General features: G+C 42.7%; 1 protein-coding gene across 2 annotated transcripts in view; it reads left to right on the top strand.

Annotated features, from left to right (window-relative positions):
• The window catches only part of CASQ2 (calsequestrin 2 (cardiac muscle)), a 70,787-nt gene that overhangs the window by 8,356 nt on the left and 44,958 nt on the right, over positions 1-17,473 (top strand). For both annotated transcript variants that reach the window (XM_012000822.1, XM_012000821.1), the window contains exon 2: positions 16,699-16,783. In XM_012000822.1, the coding sequence (XP_011856212.1) occupies positions 16,699-16,783 (85 nt within the window). The remainder of the gene's footprint in view (positions 1-16,698; positions 16,784-17,473) is intronic.

The raw sequence follows: 17,473 nt of genomic DNA, 5'->3' as shown, positions 1-17,473 counted from the left end.
TCGAGACCATCCTGGCTAACATGGTGAAACCCCGTCTCTACTAAAAAAAAAATACAAAAAACTAGCCAGGCGTGGTGGCTGGCACCTGTAGTCCCAGCTACTAGGGAGGCTGAGGCAGGAGAATGGCATAAACCCGGGAGGCGGAGCTTGCAGTGAGCTGAGGTCTGGCCACTGCACTCCAGCCTGGGCGACAGAGCGAGACTCCATCTCAAAAAAAAAAAGGAAGCTGTGAAAGGGTCAGGTATTATTATTTTTGTTATGTCAGTTACTACTGAAGAAATTCATCTATGTATTAATAGAATGACTAATTGAGTGCTTGAAGTATAGTGGGTGCTTATCAATGTGAATTTCCTTCACTAGTCACTTGAACTTTTGTACGTGTTCTTAGTTGATTGTAGTAGTTCTCAACTTTGGCCACACATTAGCACCACATAAGGAGTTTTAAAAAATACTGATTCGTGGGTCTCATCCCCACAGGTGCTGGTTTAATTGGTCATTGGGTAAAGGCTGATGTCCAGATGCTGCAATTTTTAAAAGCTCTCTGAGTGCTGTTAAGATGCAGCCAAGTTTGAAGGCTGCTCGAACCTTGATGCTTAAAATGTGAACCCCAAGGTTGAGAGCAGTCCAGCTACTTGGGAGGCTGAAACTAGAGGATTGCTTGAGGCCAGGAGTTTGAGTCTGCAGTGTGTTATGATTGTGCCTGTGAGTAGATACTGCACTCCAGCTTGAGCAACATAGTGAGACCTCATCTGAATAAAAAGGCGGACCCCAGACCAGTAGCAAATGGCATCACTTGGACCATGTTAAAAATGAAGAATCTCAGGCCCCATCCCAGAATTAAACTTAACACTTAAATGAGATCCCTGTGTGCTTTGTAGGCACGTTAAAGTTTGCAAAGCACTGCGACAGTCTATTGGGTTGGGAAAATTTTCCAGACAACCAGAATCATCTTGTTACCTGTTTGACCTTTGGACTATTCACTCTCCAGAATGGTGCTGGAACTGTCAGTATAGCTCTGATTTGGAGAGCCGCTGGGATGTTAAGTTGGTTCTAGGGGTGCAGGGATTCATACCTGCTTTGGGACTCAGCCAGGCCTCCCAGGGTTCTCCCACTGACCCATCACTCACACAGTCAGTGACTAATCCTTTGGACCTCCTTAAAAGGAAATGATCTGGGACTTGAGGAGTCGTACCCTATTTGAGATCTTTCTAGTTAAATTGACTGGCTTTTTAACACCAACTCAGAAGTTGGCCTTCTAACTATCCTTAGGTCAGGGTTCAGAGTTGAACTTCAGAAAGAGAAGACATGCATCTATTTGGTTGCTGTGGCACATTAGCCCTTTCCCCAAAAGAAATGGCAAATCTAAGAACCCTGAAGGTAGATGGAAGTGGGATATTAAGATGTTATGATGTTTTATGGGAAACCATGGGAAAGTTTCTCAGAGAAAACTGGTGAGTATTTTGTAATATGAAACTAAGTCTGGTGAACACCTAAATAGAAATATTCGCTCTTTCATTTATTCATGAAATATTCATCTTACTTACTGTCTAAGTCTGCTTAGTGTTGCTATAACAGAATACCTGAGGCTAGATCATCTATAAAAAGAGGTTTACTTGGCTCATGATTCTAGGGGCTGGAAAGTTCAAGATTGACAGCTGCATCTGGTGAAAGCCTTATGCTGCTTCAACTTATGGCAGAAAGCAGAAAGCAATAGATGTTATGAGAAAGGAATCATGTTATGAGAGAGAAAGGATGGCAGAGAAACCAAGGAAGCCAGACCCTTTTAAACAACCTGTTCCCTCAGAAACTAATTTGTTCTCATTAAAACTCACTTACCCTTGAATGAGGGTGTTAATCTATTCATGAGGGGCCCACCCACATAACCCAAACACCTCTCACTAGACCCTACCGCTGAACACTACCATATTGGGAATAAAATTTCAACATGAGTTTTGATGGGGACAAACCACATCCAAATCATAGCACTTACAAAGATGCAGATGGAATGGCCACAGTGTCTAGGGAAATGTTCCTCTTTTATTGATGATAAGAACTCACTTCCTTTAGGTCTATGTTTAAGTGTCACCTTATTAAAGAAGTTATCTCCCTGACAGCCTATGTAAATCACACTTTCCATGCATTCATTTTACCTCCTCTACCCTCCTCTATGCTTTTTTTACATAGTACTTGGCTGACCTATTGCATATTGTCTGACACCTCTTCTTTTAGTACATTTGTGTTGCTATGAAAGAATACCTGAGGCTAGGTCATTTATAAAGAATAAAAGGTTTATTTGGCTCACAATTCTGATGTCTGAAAAGGTTGAAGATTGGGTGTCTGTATCTGGCTAGGGCCACAGGCTGCTTCTGCTCATGGCAGAAGGTGAAGAGGAGCTGGTATGTGCAGATATCACACAGCACCAGAGGAAGCAAGAGAGACAGAGAGACAGAGAGAGAGAGAGAGAGAGAGAGAGAGAGAAGATGCAAGGCTGTTTTTAACAACCAGCTCTCAGAGAACTCTAGCAGGAACTAATAGAGTGAGAACTCACTCAGTCACTGCCCCATCCATGGAGGACATTAATCTATTCATAAGGCATTCACCTCCATGACCCCAAGACCTCCCATTACGCCTCAACTCCAACATTGAGGACCAAACTTTAGCATGAGATTTGGAGGGAAAAACATCCAAACTACAGCACCCACTATAGAATGTGACATTCACAAAGGCAAGGACTTTGTTCTACTCATTGCTATACTCCAACACCTAAATCAGTGCCTGACTCAGTAGGTATTCAACAGTATTTGTCGAATGAATGTTGAATGAAGAGAAGGGGAGGAAGGAGAAGGGAAAAGTACATATTATGAACTTACCATAAACCATGCCAATACGGGGCTTTAAATATGTAATTTCATGTAATTCTTACAACATATTCTTACATTACAGGCAGAGAAATGAGCCAGAGAGCTAAGTAAAAATTGCCTAAAGTCACAAAGCTATAAAACATTAGATCATGAAGCAGGGTTTGAACCCAAACCTATTTGGTTTCAAATGACATGCTCCTTCCAGTATGCCAAGGAGCAGCTGAAAGGGATTGCTTCATGTTTGTAAGCTGTGCCAACTTACGAAGCCACAGATGTCTTTAGTTTGTACTCTGGATTTTCACTTACACTTGAGCTGCATTAAATTGTACAGCTAGACTATGTGTTGAACCTAAATGACTAGTGTGAGCCAATGGGCTGTTGCTTGGCACTTGGAATTTAATAAATGTTAGCTGGATGGATGGCTGGAGAGGGGAAGAAGGAAAATGTCAAGAATTAGAAATAAATTGCTTATACTGGAAATGTACTTCTCCTTGATCTCTTTTTTAAATGAAGTTAAATTTTTTAAAGTATTGAGTAGAATTCTAAAGAGGTTGAATTTGCCAGATTCAGGAACCTGTTTGTTACCCTTGCTTAATCCCACCAAAATATGGGTAAAATTGATTTTTTTTAAACCATGGGACTCTCAGCCCAAAATATATATACACATGGGCAGAAACCTCCAAGCTTTATAAGGCTGACCCTTGTTCTAAACCTATTTAGAGCAGGCAAATATCCCAGTGGTTGCATTTCCAAACCCCAAGAGGGGAAGGCAAAATGAAGTTGCTGGAGTTGAGTGAATCTGCAGATGGAGCCACGTGGAAACACTGGGCAGCGAATAGCAACACACACAGGATTCAGGTATTTTTTTCCAACTGTTCACTGCCCGATAATGGCAATCTCCAAATTCACACTTGCTCCACTCTGAAAAATTAGATGAGGTCAGGCTTATTTTGGTTTGGCTTGGAGAACGAAGCCTCCCATAGAGCCCATACTCTCTCAGGAGGTGCTCACTTTTAAATTGCAGTTCTCTGTGAAGCCCGAGTGCTGCTGAATTCTGTGTGGAGGGTTGCTGGGCACATATCGGTAATACAGGGGATCCTTGGAGTGAGATGGTAAAAGCACAGAGATGCTAGTTGTAAAAGCATGGATTGAGTTGATTACAGTTAAATATTTCCTTCCACTCATGGAATTATAAGGAAATAGAGGTTTCATGAACTGGAAAATATACTGTTGATTCAGAAGTTTTTAGACCATTGGAACCTTCTCTCATTACTCCTATCTCCAAAGCCCCCGGTATTGCACAAGCCCAAACAGGACACCTATTCATCACATTCCTGAGGTAGACTTCCTCCCAAAGGTATACGTTTTTATTTTTTATTATGTATTTATTTATTTTGAGATGGAGTCTCGCTCTGTCACCCAGGCTCCCAGGCTGGAGTGCAGTGGCACGATCTTGGCTCACTGCAACCTCTGCGTCCTGGAGTCAAGCGATTCTTCTGCCTCAGCCTCACGAGTAGCTGAGACTACAGGCATGTGCCACCATGCCCAGCTAATTTTTGTATTTTAGTAGATATGGGGTTTCGTCATGTTGGCTGTGCTGGTCTCAAACTCCTGACCTCAGGTGATCTGCCTGCCTCAGCTTCCCAAAGTGCTGGAATTACAGGCACGTGCCACCATGCCCGGCCCCCAAAGTTATACATTTTAAAATGGAGACATGAGATACCATGAAAGTCACTACTGCGGTTATATTATAAGGGCTATTATGATATAAGGCAGTAAAATTAAAAGTAAGAAAATCTGATTCCAAATCACAAGATTTTTCTTTACTCAGTAGCCCTACTCTGTGGTAGTTTGAGCTTTACAGGTTGGTGCAGAATGTTTTTGCATAATTGTCAGCTTAGCTTTAATGCGCATTCAAAATGACTTGTTCCACCTAGGAAGCCAGCCCCCTGAAGAACTGAGCCTGTTCAAGGAAGCCTCTAAGGCTTCCCTTTTTACAAACTGGATGTGGTAGGCCAGAATTATCCAGCTAAGCTGTTTCTGTTTGGACAGCCATGAAGGAAAGGGGCCAGTGCAGCATCTTGCAATGTGATGGGCTGGGCAGGCCAGAGCCGCTTCTGTGTGCCCGGGGTGCCAGTGCCAGGAGCTCCCACCTGCTGTCCAGGTGCCCCAAGCCAGACAGGCCTCTCCTCACCATCTGCCATGAGCTGGGTGGCCAGGAGACCTAACAGGTACTCCCTCACATGATCACCTGCTTCTACCTACACAGCACACACAATTACTCTGGCCCTGGATATCTAACTGTTAGCCAGACCACACACCTCTGATTTATGAAGGGAGTGAAGCCTCCTCCAGACACAGAAGAAGTGAATGCAACACATAAATGACTACTGGCAGTAGTACCTAGCAGTGTGAGATGCACAGGCTTTGGAGTCAGAGCCAGCTGGGATTGAGTCCTTGCACTAGCTGTGTGACTGTAGGCGGGTCACTTAGCTCCACAAGGCTGAGTGCTTCCTTTATAAAATCTAAGCCAGAGGCCAGGCAGGGTGGCTCATGCCTGTAATAACAGCACTTTGGGAGGCCGAGGCGGACGGATCAAGAAGTCAGGAGATTGAGGTCATCCTGGCTAATGCAGTGAAACCCCGTCTCCACTAAAAATACAAAAAAATTAGCCAGGCATGGTGGCGGACACCTGTAGTCCCAGCTACTCGGGAGGCTGAGGCAGGAGAATGGCGTGAACCCGGGAGGCGGAGCTTGCAGTGAGCAGAGATCATGCCACTGCACTCCAGCCTGGGCAACAGAGCGAGACTCCATCTCAAAACAAAAAACAAAACAAGAAAAATCTAAGCCACAGTACCCTCCTCGTAGGGGTTTTAAGAAGACAAAACAGGTAATATGTGTAAAGTGATGGGCACATGCTTGGTGCTTAGTAATGGGCTGTTCCTGAAATCGTTGTGTATGTGAAAGCACATTGAAAACTGCCATTCTTGGGAAAACACAAGTTAGTTTTCCATGGCATTTGCTGTCATTAGCAGATGCTAGCAAAATAAACACTAGTCAGACATTTCAGAAAGTTCAGCCAAGCAGGAACAGGTTCCTCTTCTGTTTTTCAATGTGTGCTGTGGAAGCAATAAGTCAAAGATCTCTTCATTCAATCATTAGTTTACATTTATGAGGCCTCTCCATGAGAGGAAGCACCCCATCCGCTTTTTAAAATGAGGTGTATCAACCTTCACTGAAGGATAGTTTAAAAGGGGATGATCTCTCTGGCCCCAGAAAGCACTGAGTATCATGTGGAACTTTTTTCCAAGGAGAGTTGGAGGGAGGGGCTACCAGAGGAGGTCAGGGCCTAGGCTTCCAGACTGCATTTTCACGGGCACTGGGGCACAGAATTCTGTTGAGAAAAATTGGAAAAGGGCATGGCCTTGCCCCACGTCAGACAAATTCAATCTTTAAAAATTCCATTGCAATAATGTTTTTAGATAAAACAAAACAAACCTGGCCTTCAGGGACAGTCTCCCTCAGTCTGTCAGTTTGGACATGGCAAAATGCTCCACAATAAAAGGCTGTGATTTTGTGTTAGAGACTGGTAGGGCCAAGGCTCTCAATGTGTGGGCCCGAGACCGGCAGCCTCAGCAGCCCCTGGGACCCGGGCAGAAATGCAAATTCTTGTGTCCCCTCCCAGACCTGCTGAATCAGAAACTCTGGGGTGGGCCCAGCAATCTCTTTTTACTGGCTGCCCCTCCAGGGAATGCTGATGTACACCCAGGTTCTAAAACCACTGACTTAGTGTAGTGGGGTTTGCCCTGTAATTAATTGGTAGGGAACTTTCACTATGTCCTTGTATACATGTTACTCCTGTGAGATTGGATCTCATTTTTTAGATAAGGAAATTGAAGGTCAGTTAAGTTGTGACTTGCCCAGAGTCTCACAGCTGGTAAGTTGCAAAGCCAGGATTTGGACCCAGGTCCCTTGGAGGCCCAGGTATAGGAACAAAATGTGATTGATGAAAGTTTGGGCTCTGGAGACAGAGTGTCAGGGTTGAAATCCTAGCTGGGTCGCTTAAGCGCTGCGTGTCCCCAGGCAAGTTGGTTAACCACTCTGTGCCTCTGTTTTCTCATCTGCAAGCCTCTACCTCATGAGGGTTTTGTAGAGATTCAATAAGATAATTCTTGTAGGGCAGGTAGAGCAATAGCTGGCATATAGTAAACACCCAGTAAGTGCTATTTTTTTTTATGTTGTTGTTGTTATATAGCCTCTCAGAATTGTGGGGTGGAAAAAATACATAGCATCTTCCCTTGGTCTTTTTCTTGGCATTGACCAACGTGATAGTCCAAAATGCCAATAAAAACAATCAACAGCCTCCCTCTCCCCGAAGGCTCTTTCAGAGGCCACCTATCCCAGCCCTAAAGAGGCCCCCGATACTCGCTTGAATCCCACAGAATAGCTGTCCCTTCATTGAGCCAGCCTCCTTCGTGAACACCATCACATGCCAGCTGCCCAGCTATACATAGCTCAGGCCTACTTTGAGGGCGGCAGAAAGTGACAGGAGATTACCGGAGAGAAACGTCAGCTCTCTGGTTTCAGGGGAGGACACACAGTTGTTGAATTGCTTGACATGTTGCCAGATGGCATGAGGGACAGTGGGTACGAACAGCCGTGTGGCTCTTGGCTTACATGAAGAGAGCAGGGTTACAGCCAGGGCGTTTTTAATGACTGGCCTGAGGGACATTCACTTGGAGCAGAGATCTGTGACATTTTCCCCGAGGCTCAACTTCTTTTTCAGATTCTTGGCCCTGCAGAAAGTAATCTCCACCTACCTCCCTTCAACAAGTAACCACCTCCTTTTTCTTTATGACCCGCCACCTCCCCACCCTCCCTCTGACTGTGTAGTAAATTAGTCTTTCTCCTCTACAAAGACAGTTCTTGGGAAATGGTACAAATGTGACTTTCTTCCTGTCTTTCCCTGGATTCGAGCTGGTAAGTCCTATGAAGAGACTGCATTGGGTGGGGTCTTTTTGGAGGTATTGGATGTGCTGCCCTGGGAGCCCCAGGGGCAGTCACGCAGCACAGGGTGTCCCTCTCGCTTCTGTGTGACTCCTTAATTAAGCGAACCACACCTGCTGTAACATGTCCTTGTCACCCACCCCGTGGTTTAACTCCCAGTGCTTTGGCTTCTGTCCCAGCTCTTCTCTAAAAGGTCACCCGTGACTTACCAGTCCTGAGATGAGAGGCCTCATGGGGGTCCTACCCCTCCTTGACTCCCTGCAACATTTGATATGACCACCCGCTCCTTTGTGACTCTGGAGTCATGACACCAGGATCCTTTCTCTCCCCACATTTCTCCCATGGCTCCACTCTGCCTCCAGGGTAGGTGTCTTGCTCTTCCTTCTGAGACAGCCAGCACTTGACCCTGTGGCTTTCTCTCACACTCATCTCCCAAAGATGGCACCTGTCCTCAAGCCTTCATTTCTCATACAGGACCTCTCCCCTGAGCCCTAGATCAGCACCTCCGGGTCTGGGATGGACTGCCGTGACCGTGAACTCTCTGGGTCTGAATCCATGCTGAGAAGCTTCCCCAGTTCTGTCATGCCCTCCTGCCATCACTCTGTGTCCTCCACTTCGTTTCCACATGGGAGACCCTCGAACCATCATGCCTCCTCCCTCTTCTTTGATCTCTCTCCTTTCTCTCTCCAAAGCCAAAGGAAGACTTACCAGGTCTGACTGATTCTCAACTTGTAGCATCACCGGCTCAAGTCACTTTGTCTCCCACTGACACTGTCTTGGTCTGAGATCAGAGACATCTCCCATGCAGACTAGGACATCAGCCGCACAACTGTGGCCTTTCCTTTCCACTCTCCTTTCTGTCTGCTCTACGCACTCAGATCCACTCTTGCCAAACACAAGTTAGTCATATCACTCTCCTACTCAGACAACCCCAAATCAGAGCTTCCAGTCCTAGTAGTTAAATCCTTCACACTTTTTTTTCTAGTGTGATTTTAACACAGGACGTCTTTCATCGCCCCGAATAAGCCCACTGCTCAAGTAGGTCAGCCTGTTCTCCTGCACACTCCTGCACATTCCCACCTGCAAACCTTTGCTTATACCACTTCTTCCTCCTGGGATGCCCTTGCAGCCCCCCTCCACCTATCCACACACTCCTCCTCCAAGGTCTAGCTGGCATCCCCTTTTCTAAGCAGCCTCCCGCTTCATTCATTCATTTACTGAAGAAACTACTGGTTTTTTTTTTTTTTTGATTTTGAAATCTATTCTGTTCAGGTATTATGCTAGGTGCTAGAGATGGCATGGGAGAAAAACAGACATGGACATAGAGCTTATACGCTACAGCATGGACAATTGCTAGACAAAGAATCATATAAATTAATGTGCACTTGCAACTGCGAAATGGTTGCAAAGGAAAAGCACAGGGTGCTATGATCAAGGGTAAAAAGGGAAAAATTGAGATTGGGAGTCAGGGAATGCCTTTGAGGAACTGACTTTTAAATGTAGACTTCAAGGAAAGTAGAAACTAGCAAACAGACAGGGAAAAGGAATTCTATTTGGAGTGAAGGGTGTGTGTAGAAGCAGAGCACGTGTTGGTGCCTTTGTGTGAATTAGAACAAGGCATCCACATCCCTGCAAGCAGCTGAAGCTTCAACTGGCCTAGGGCTTGAGAGCACAGCTGAAGGAGGTGATCCTGTGCAAAGACTTGAACAAGCTTGATGTTTTGAGGAGCTGAAGACAATTGTATTAAGTAAGAAACAGAGTGACCCCAGATGAGGCTGGAGACAGGTGGGACAAAGAGTGCAGGATATTCTTGGCCATGTTAGGGATTTAGGTTCATCCTGAGTGCATGGAAATTTAATACACAGTATTCATCACAACCCACTAGGCTCTGCAGGATTTGACCTCCCAGCTCGCAAACTCTCTAAATCTCCATAGCTCTTATTTTTCTGTCCTACTCCTGTAGCACCTAGAGCTTTTTTTTTTTTTTTAAAGACAGAATCTCGCTCTGTCTCTCAGACTGGAGTGCAGTGGTGTGATCTCGGCTCACTGCAAGCTCCGCCTCCCAGGTTCATGCCATTCTTCTGCCTCAGCCTCCCAAGTGGCTGGGACTATAAGCACGGGCCACCACGGCCCGCCATTTTTTTTGTATTTTTCTTAGTAGAGATGGGATTTCACCGTGTTAGCCAGGATGGTCTTGATCTCCTGACCTCGTGATCCGCCCACCTTGGTCTCCCAAAGTGCTGGGATTACAGGCATGAGCCACCGTGCCCAGCCCTAGAGCTATTTTTTTTAATGAATTTCCTCACTCATTAAATCACAAGGTCTTTGGAGCTGACATGTGTCTTACTCATTTTTGTTAACACAGTAGATTCTCAATTAATAATTGTTCTCTTTCCATTGTAATACTTTACACTATGGTATTTCTGAATTGGAACAAGATCCAGAACCCTAGCCAGCTGTCATAATATTAAGAAGAAAATCTAATGTTTACTAAGCACTTACTGCATACCAAGAACTGTGCCAAGCACTTTACATGCATTATTTCAGTTAAATCATCAAAACAGTCCCATCGAATAGATATTGGTATTGTCCACTTTTTACACTGCAGTCACAGCACAGGCTTGTGGACAAGTCAAAAATCCAGGTCTCTGATTCCAAGCCCTGTGCACTTAACAACTGGGCCATAGTATCCATGAGTCATTTATTCATTCGAAGATGAGATCTACTTGGATCCACCCTGTCATTACAGGGATAACAGTGGTGCAATAAATACCTACAGGATACAATCTTTTAACAAGAGTAAAGCTATATTATAAATATCCTCTTCTTTCCTATTGAATTATGCATATTATTTACATAGAACTTTTTAGGCTGTGTGCAGTGGCTCATGCCTGTAATCCCAACAATTTGGGAGGCCAAAGTGGGAGGATCACTTGAGCCCAGGAGCTCAAGACTAGCCTGGCAACAAAGCAAGACCTTGTCTTGATAAAACTTAAAAAATTAGCCAAGCGTGGTGGTGCAGGCCTGTATTCCCAGCTACTCAGGGGGCTGAGGTAGGAGGATTGCTTGACCCTGGGAAGTTAAGGCTTCAGTGAGCCATGATTGTGCCACTGCACTGCAGCCTGGGCAAAGGAGTGAGACGAGGTCCCAAAACAAAACAAAACCTTAAGGACCTTAAAAGAACTTTTAAAGAACGTTTTTTGTAATCAAAAGAATCAGCAATGGTTAAAGCAAATCCTAATGTTTCTAGAAAGCATGAGCACTGACCAATGCCCAGAGGCTGAATATAACCAACCGATAAGAGACAACCCCATTCGCTAGGATGGACTATCTGAGAGGTAACTAACCAAACAAACAAAATCAGCAGAGAAACCGTTGTACATCAACAGGAGAAAATTGCAAACCTATCTGAAAAGCGTGTACTAGTTATCTGGGAATTTAGGAGATATATTGACTCTGCTTTTTTTTCCTCATGTGTGTAACTCTTTGTCACTGTATTTGATGACAATTGCCTCTAACTCCTTGGCTTACAAGGCCCTTGAACTTGTGAAGTACTTGAACCAATCCACCCATTCATCCACAAGTATGCTGAGTGTCTCCAAGAAACTGCAAGATATAAAAGAAGCACAAAACAGGGTCCTTCTTCTTATGGAGGAAAGAGTCACAATATAGGGACTATACACAACTCTAATGATTACACAATAAGTGCCAGAGTACTATGCCCTTGTGAGGGGCTTTTGGAGTTCCAGAGAGGAGAATGGAGTGAAAGATGAACTGGAGCTGGGCTCTGCAGCAAAGGGTGGCCAGGGCTGGCAGTGACCTGAAAATGCAGAGACTAGGCTGCAGGAGAGAAGGGAACATGTGAGCTGGAGATTTAGGGCCAAAGCAAAGGTAGAGGCAAGGCCAACCCAAATGTGAGAGGTAGACAGACTCCTGCCTGCCCCACTGGCCCAGCAGAGGCTCCTGGCTGCCATGTCAGGAGTCACCTAGAAGGTCCCAGAGTTTTACCTCAGCCATTCTCCCCTTCCCAGTCTCATTGCTCTCTCAAGTGCTGCCAGCCCCGGCACCTTTGGCTCCCATGAAGAAGACTTGCTAGGACTGACAGCAGTGATGACAGAACTCAAGTAGGCAGACTTTGGGTCTTATCAGCATGGGAGGCAAGAGTGATGGGAGTTCTGGAGGGATTTTGACTAAGGGTGCCGAAGAGGAGGTGGGAAAGTCTCAGCTAGGCATGGGATCCTGGCCCATGTGTTGTTGCCTGCTCTGTCTCTCCATCTATAGCATAGGACAGTGATTGGCTGTGTTTAGTTAACCAGGGAATCAGGAAAAAAGATTAGAATTCATTTGAGATAGCACCTCCCACTCATAAATCTTCAAAAATCACATATAAATATCCATAAGATAACCAGAAGGCCATGCTTTACATGCCTATGAGAGGCACACATTTGGATCTGCCTAAAACCAGATAAAACATGGTAGTGCATACCTAGGAGAGATCAGAGTTAAATTCTCTGTTTAATTCTCAGAGTTAATTTCTTATTTTGTGCCATTGGTTATTCTTACTATTATGAATACTTCTCTCCTATGCCAAAGGTAGAGGGGCTTAAAGAGCCAAGCAGTTAGAAGAGCACTGTGTCATGTCACTTTGGGTGTGCTGACAACCATTTATAGCAGTGTTTTCCAGTGTGTGGTTTGAGATCTGCTGTGTTAGAATAATGGGGTGTGGTAGTGTGGTTTATAAAAATGTAGATTCCTGAGCCCCACCCAGGTCTATTTTCTACGCTCTTGTACTGAGGCCCAGGAAGCCCCACTTTAGTGCCTGAGTGATTCCTATGCACACTGAAGTTTAAGAACCACTGTCAGAGGCTCACGTACTAGGAGTAAGAAAACTTACTATACCACAAAGCCATTAGGTCCCATTCTTACTGACTCTGAATGATATACAAGGGAACATTTAACTTAAGATTTTGACAGCACTAAATAGAACACAGGGGGCTTATGTTGGAAATCAGAAAAGTCATTAAAAAATGACCTTGTCTAATAGATTAAATGCAATAGAGTGAAGCCAAGTGACTTGCAGAAAGTTTGGTCTGTTTAGGCACTGCAGAAAAATCTCGAGATGAGTCATGCATAAACACTGATGATGCCTTTCATCCTAAGTTTTGCCTAGTTCCAGCCAAAATAAAATAAATAAGAGAAAACTGAATGAGGGGTGGGGGTGGGGGTTGGCTCATTTGCTACCTGCCATTCTACACCCACCTCCCAGGCCCCAACCACCAGAGGTACTCCTCGGAGCTGCTCTTGGTGCTTCTGCTCACAATCCTTGCTCTTCAAGGAATGGAAATGGTTAGAAACCAGAGAGAAAGAAAGAGGCTGGGAACAGATGAAAAAGTCTGGGAGGGAAGAATGAATATGCAAAGAAAAACCTCAAGATGTTCAGAAGAGGAGCTCTGAAGGAGAAGACACAGATACTGGGAACAATGAAAGGAAGACATAAAAATGAAGACGATATGAAAGAAACAAACATAGAAAAGAAAGTAGAGGGATTCATAGTATGAGTTGTAGAGCCAAACAGGCCCAGGGTCAAACCATCAAGAAGACAATAAATCCTAAATGTTTCTGGACCAAAAAATAGAACTGCAAAATACGCAAAGCAAAAACTGATAGAAGTGAAAGGAAAAATGAATGAAACTCTAAGATTGGGAAACAAACAAAAAATTTAAGAAAACAAGATGTTCTTATCACTCCTATTCAAGATAGTGCTAGAAGTTCTCACCAGTGCAGTAAGGAAACATAAATAAAATGGCATGCAGATTAAAAAGGAAGAAGTTATTTGCAGGTGACAAAATTGTCTACCTAGAAAAATCCCAAGGAATCTACAAAACAAAAACCTCTTAGAACTAATAAGTGAGTTTAGCATTAACATTAACAAATTAATTGTATATCTATAAACTAGCAATAAACACATGGACATGAAAATTAAAAATACAATATCATTTACAGTAGCTGAAATAATTTAACTGATTAGATATAAATCTAACAAAACTTGTGCAAGACCTTGTAGGCTGAAAACTATGCAATGTTGATGAAAGAAACCAAAGAAGATCAAATAAATGGAGAGACATACCATATTCATGAATTGGAAGACTCAACATAGTAAATATGTCACTCTTCCCAAGTTGATACACAAGTTGATTAAATTGATTTAATGCAATTCCTACCAAAATTCTAGTAAGATTTTTTTGTATGTATAAACAAGATTATTCTGAAGTTTATACAAAAATGCTGAAGGACTAGTATAGTTAAAGCAATTTAGAAAAAAAAAAGAATAAAGTGAAAAGAGATAGTCTACCTGCTTTCAGGTATACTTGATCCTAGCTACTGCAATCAAGACTATGTGGTGTTGGCAGAGGAACAGACATATAGAGCAATGGAACAGAATCGAGAAACCACAAATAGACCCACATGAATCTGCCAACCGATTTTTGACAAAGGAACAAAAGCAATTGAAGGGATGAAAGACAGCCTTTTCACCAAAAAGTGTCAGAACAGTTGGACATCTATTGGCAAAAAAAGAAAAAGGAACCTCAACCTATTTTAAATTTGACTCAAAGTGAATCATGAACTTAAATGTAAAATGAAGAGCCATAAAACTTTTAGAAAAAAATAGGAGAATTCAGGATCTGAGGCTAGACAAAGAGTTCTTGGACTTAACATCAAAAGCACAATCCTTGAATGAAAAAAGTGATCAACTGGACTTCATCAAAATTGAAAATTTTTGTTCTGTGAAAGATCCTATTAAGGAGATGAAATGATTAGGATATTGAATATTCTCAACACAAGAAAGTGATAAATATTTGAAATGATAGGCATGCTAATTACCCTGCTCACTATACATTATATGAATAAAAAACATCACTGTGTACACTATGGATATGTACAATTATTATTTGTCAAATAGAAAAAGAAGATGAAATGACACACATACAGAGTAAAAAAAATACTTGTAAACCATATATCTGAAAAAGGACTGATATTAAAAAAAAACTCTCAAAATTCAACAACCAAAAAGCAATCCAGTTGAAAAATGAGCAAAAGATGTGAACAGGCATTTCATAGAAGAGAACATACATACAACAAATAAGCACATTTTAAAATGCTCAACATTATTAGCCTTTAGGAAAATACAAATTGAAACCACAATGAGATAGCACTGCATACCTGTCAGAATGACTAAAACGAAAAATGGTTATGCTACCAAGTCCTGACAAAGACGTGGAAAAACTGGATTATTCATACCTTGCTCATGGGAAGGTAAAATAATACAGCTACTCTGAAAAATAGTTTGGCAGCTTCATTTAAACACTAAACATGTAACTACCACACAACCCAGTAATTGTACTATTAGACTTTATCTCAGAGAAATTAAGACTAATATTTAACTCAAAAACCTATACACAAAAGTTTATAGCAGCTCTCTTCATACTAGCCAATAACTGAGAACGATGCACACATCCTTTAACGAGTGAACGATTGAACAAACTGTGGTACATTCATACCATACATTGCACTCAGCAATAAAAAAAAAAAACAAAACAGCGTATTGATACACGCAACAACCTAGACAAATCTCTACATAATTATGCTGAGTGAAAAAAGTCAGTCTCAAAAGGTTACATACTATATAATTCCATTTACACAACATTCTTGAAATGACAGAATTATAGGAATGGAGAATGAATTAGTGGTTGGGGATGGGGACACGAAGCAGTGGGTGTGACCGTGAAGGGCAACAGAGGGATCCTTGTGGTGAGGGAAATGTTCTGTATCTTAACTGTATCAATGTCAGTACCCAATTTGTGACATCGTACCTCCGTTTTGCAAGATGTTACTATTGAGGGAAACTGGATAAAATGTACAAGATATCTATATTATTTCTCACAACTACTGCATGTTAATCTACAATTATCTTTTTTTTAAAGTTTAACTAAAAAAAGTAGTATGAGTATTTCATGATCTGTCTGGTAGCATCTCCATTCTGTTTCTGTTTCAAGTCCCTATTCAAACAGATGGCAAGAATTAGGTCTCAGTCCTGAAGTAAGCAAGTATTCCCTACTTTCTCACTCTGCGTTTAAGGAAGCTTAACATAATGCCAATCTTGTGCTTGGTGTCATCATCTATGCTGGTGTCTACCCAGAGAAGTTTTCAGCTACCTGTCCATCTAGGACACTGCTGCATCCTCCTGGCCTTTGAAGCCAAACCCCTGACCCCTGATACTCTACAAGTCTTAGTGTGCTTCAGGGAACCTTGAGAGGACATCTCAGGTCTATTTACCCAATGGGCATTCCTACTTCACAAGCCCAGGAGTGGGGGAATTGAGGGCAATGCTTGGATATCGAGGACATAGGCCTCCTTTTTTCTTAGGTCCTCTTGTGTTCCCACTCTACCCCAAGTACATTTGGCAGCTAGAGAAAGGCTCAGGGTCCCTTGTCAGGCACCCATGCTTCCTTCCTGATTCTTCTTTCTCTTGATCCAGGTTTTATCTACTCTGAGGGCAGAAACTGGTATGTGACAGTGGATATACTCTTCCAAATTTTCTGTCTTAGGTCTGCTCCTCAGATTTTCCCTCCTTGGTTCTCAGCATTCTTCTGAATCATCCTTCTCCTGAAGGGACAACAGTACATTTCCTCTGCCGCTGCTCGACTTGGTCACATAGTAACAGAAAGTATAGAGGAAAACCCTTCTGTTGATACATGAGGATAGTAATTCTGTAATATTTTGTACCATCTTTCTGCCCTTAGCACGCTCATCTTTCCATTTGTTTCTTCAGCTTGTGGCCCAGGTCCTTGAACACAAAGCTATAGGCTTTGTGATGGTGGATGCCAAGAAAGAAGCCAAGCTTGCCAAGAAACTGGGTAAGTGTGATTTTTGAGATACTGTATGAGAGAAAGAAAGGAATGCATCTTGCAAAAGGAAAAGTTCAGTTGCAATTATTCTTGCATAAGCAGATTCTCTTTTAAAATATATAAAATGATCCTGCATACCTTCATCTTTGGTTGGAGAAGCGTTTCATAAAAGTAAATATAGGCCTGAATTGAATAATTTCACATTAATCATGTAAGAGATTGTTGTATCAGTACAATGAGGAGGGTTTCCTCCTGGAGAAACTAATGCTAAAGAGTTAAGGTTTTATTTTTAGATTCTAAAGCAAGCTAAAAGGCCAGCTTCTCTTAGCTCACCACTGTGGTGATCTCTCTGAGAGAGTTAAAAATTCTCTTCTTTCATCACATATTATTTCGTTGCCTTGCAGCTGAAGCAGCCAACAAAAGATAGCATTAATAGTAATAATGCCAGGGTAACAGTGCTTTTTAAATTTAAGGCTAAACCCTAGCTGGGCATTATCACCAAGGATGAGAGGGAGGACATAGGTGAGGTACAGTTAAGTGACCGCACAATGAAAGTTGTACTCTCTAGTGTCGATATGTCAGGCTTAAGTACAGTGCACTTTAAGAGTCACAATGCTGTAATCCCAAAGAGAGAGAATATAGATAGCTCCTCTGGTTTTCTTTTTCTTTCTTTTCTTTTCTTTCTTTTTTTTTTTTTTT

This window comes from Mandrillus leucophaeus, unplaced genomic scaffold, assembly GCF_000951045.1.
Source record: "Mandrillus leucophaeus isolate KB7577 unplaced genomic scaffold, Mleu.le_1.0 Scaffold64, whole genome shotgun sequence".
In the NCBI taxonomy this organism is placed as follows: domain Eukaryota; kingdom Metazoa; phylum Chordata; class Mammalia; order Primates; family Cercopithecidae; genus Mandrillus; species Mandrillus leucophaeus.
This window is presented reverse-complemented; position numbering and strand designations above follow the sequence as displayed.